General features: G+C 26.0%; 1 protein-coding gene across 1 annotated transcript in view; it reads right to left on the minus strand.

The window, feature by feature from the left end:
• FAM135A (family with sequence similarity 135, member A) overlaps positions 1-346 on the minus strand; it is a 65,731-nt gene extending 65,385 nt beyond the window's left edge. The window contains exon 1 of the mRNA XM_012646518.1: positions 292-346. Within this exon, the coding sequence (XP_012501972.1) occupies positions 292-336 (45 nt within the window). The 5' untranslated portion in view covers positions 337-346. The remainder of the gene's footprint in view (positions 1-291) is intronic.
• Positions 347-1,717: the final 1,371 nt, after the last annotated feature.

A 1,717-nucleotide genomic window follows, 5' to 3' on the forward strand; every position in this document is an offset into this window, starting at 1 on the left:
CAGAAAATCTTTGAATATTAGAAAATGTATATTTTTGATCAGTTAATTATCTTTGCTATTTCATTTATATGCAGAATAATATACTTTTTAGAACGTAAATTAACTTGATGCTAAAGTCAAATGTATTTTGATCAATTACGTTGTGGTTCTACCATGATTAACCATTTTATCTTTGCATTTTAGGAAAGACAATTAATTAATTAATTAGAGTTTTCATAGACCAAATATTTAGAATAGGAAACAGACACCACTCAAATACCTTCATAATGTGAATTTTAAAAATCGAAGTACCTTAACTTCTTCACATAATTCAGTAAGCCGAGCTTCTACATCCATTTCCTCTGGAAGGAGTAAAGAGTAATTAGAGGAAATATTTCAATGTTACAGCTGAAAACTATTTTTGAAATTATATAAGTAAACTAAATTCCCTTAAAAAATCAGAAGACTGAGAAATATCTTTCGGACTATATTCAATAAATTAAATTTCACTGTAATATATTTTCATAAATACATTAATTACATAGTTAACACGATTATTAAATTCTATGTTTTTATTATTAAATAGTGTATTTCAGTTCTCACAAGAGTTAACACTGTCAAGGAAATATCAACTATATACGTAAAGTAACTTGCACAACTGTGTCACAGAAAATGTATAATTAGGTTTTACCGTATTTCATATTTTGTAATTTCTTGTAAAGTTTAATATTTTGTGTTATATGTATATATGCCTCTTTTTACAAAGTTATTCCTATAACACTCAAGTGAAATTAATTTTTATAACTTAAACATATTTAAAACATACCTGAAGCATAACTATTTAATAAAAATGAATGACAAAATCCTTTTCAATAAAAAGGTAGTTTCTAATTTAGTTTAATAAATTTATTTTTCTATATTCTTAAACTGAGGCAGATTTTTGCCACATAATCCTGATTTATTTAATGTATGCTATAATAATTATCTATAGAGGGATGTATATATTTACAATTAAAATGGTAATATTTACAAGGGAATACAGAAACTAACAGAATATAAAGATTTATTACTTATTTTTTGCAGGGAGCAATTATACTAAGGCCTGAAATATCTTAAATAGACTTAATTTTTAACTAGAAATCAAACTAAGTTCTCTTAAAAGAACAGCATAATTATAATCATGAAATTTCATAATCAATTATTATGAAAGAGTTTAACTGATCATTTTCACACAAAGGCAAAAGTACATTCTATCACATTCCTGAATTTACTTGTCAGTTCCACATCTCATAAGATAGACTGAATGTTTACTACATGACAGAAAGAATGATAAATATTTAACTTTAATAAAATAAGCAGTCATGATTATGTGATAAACACAACCACGCTATAATGTGAACAAATACTCTGTTGGTAACTGACCAGTAGAAGAATATATACATTTTGTAATTCACAAAATATACAAATAAAATTGCATATTGAGACAGATCACTAATTTGGACTGCTTGTTTATAAATAGAGAAATTTGCAAAGATTTCACAAATCATTTCACTGTCAGATAAATCAGTGGCTTCCAATATTAGGTTTTCCAAAACTAAAAAAATCAGCAGTAGAGCCTACATTAAAATTACAGCTTCCATAGGCAACATCTGTTTTCACATTACTTGTGCTCTTTTCTTGTAATAGAAGAAAATCAGTAAAATCAGTCTTAGTAGGTTACATATCCTACCTCTGAATT

This window comes from Propithecus coquereli, unplaced genomic scaffold, assembly GCF_000956105.1.
Source record: "Propithecus coquereli isolate 6110/MARCELLA unplaced genomic scaffold, Pcoq_1.0 Scaffold244, whole genome shotgun sequence".
In the NCBI taxonomy this organism is placed as follows: Eukaryota; Metazoa; Chordata; class Mammalia; order Primates; family Indriidae; genus Propithecus; species Propithecus coquereli.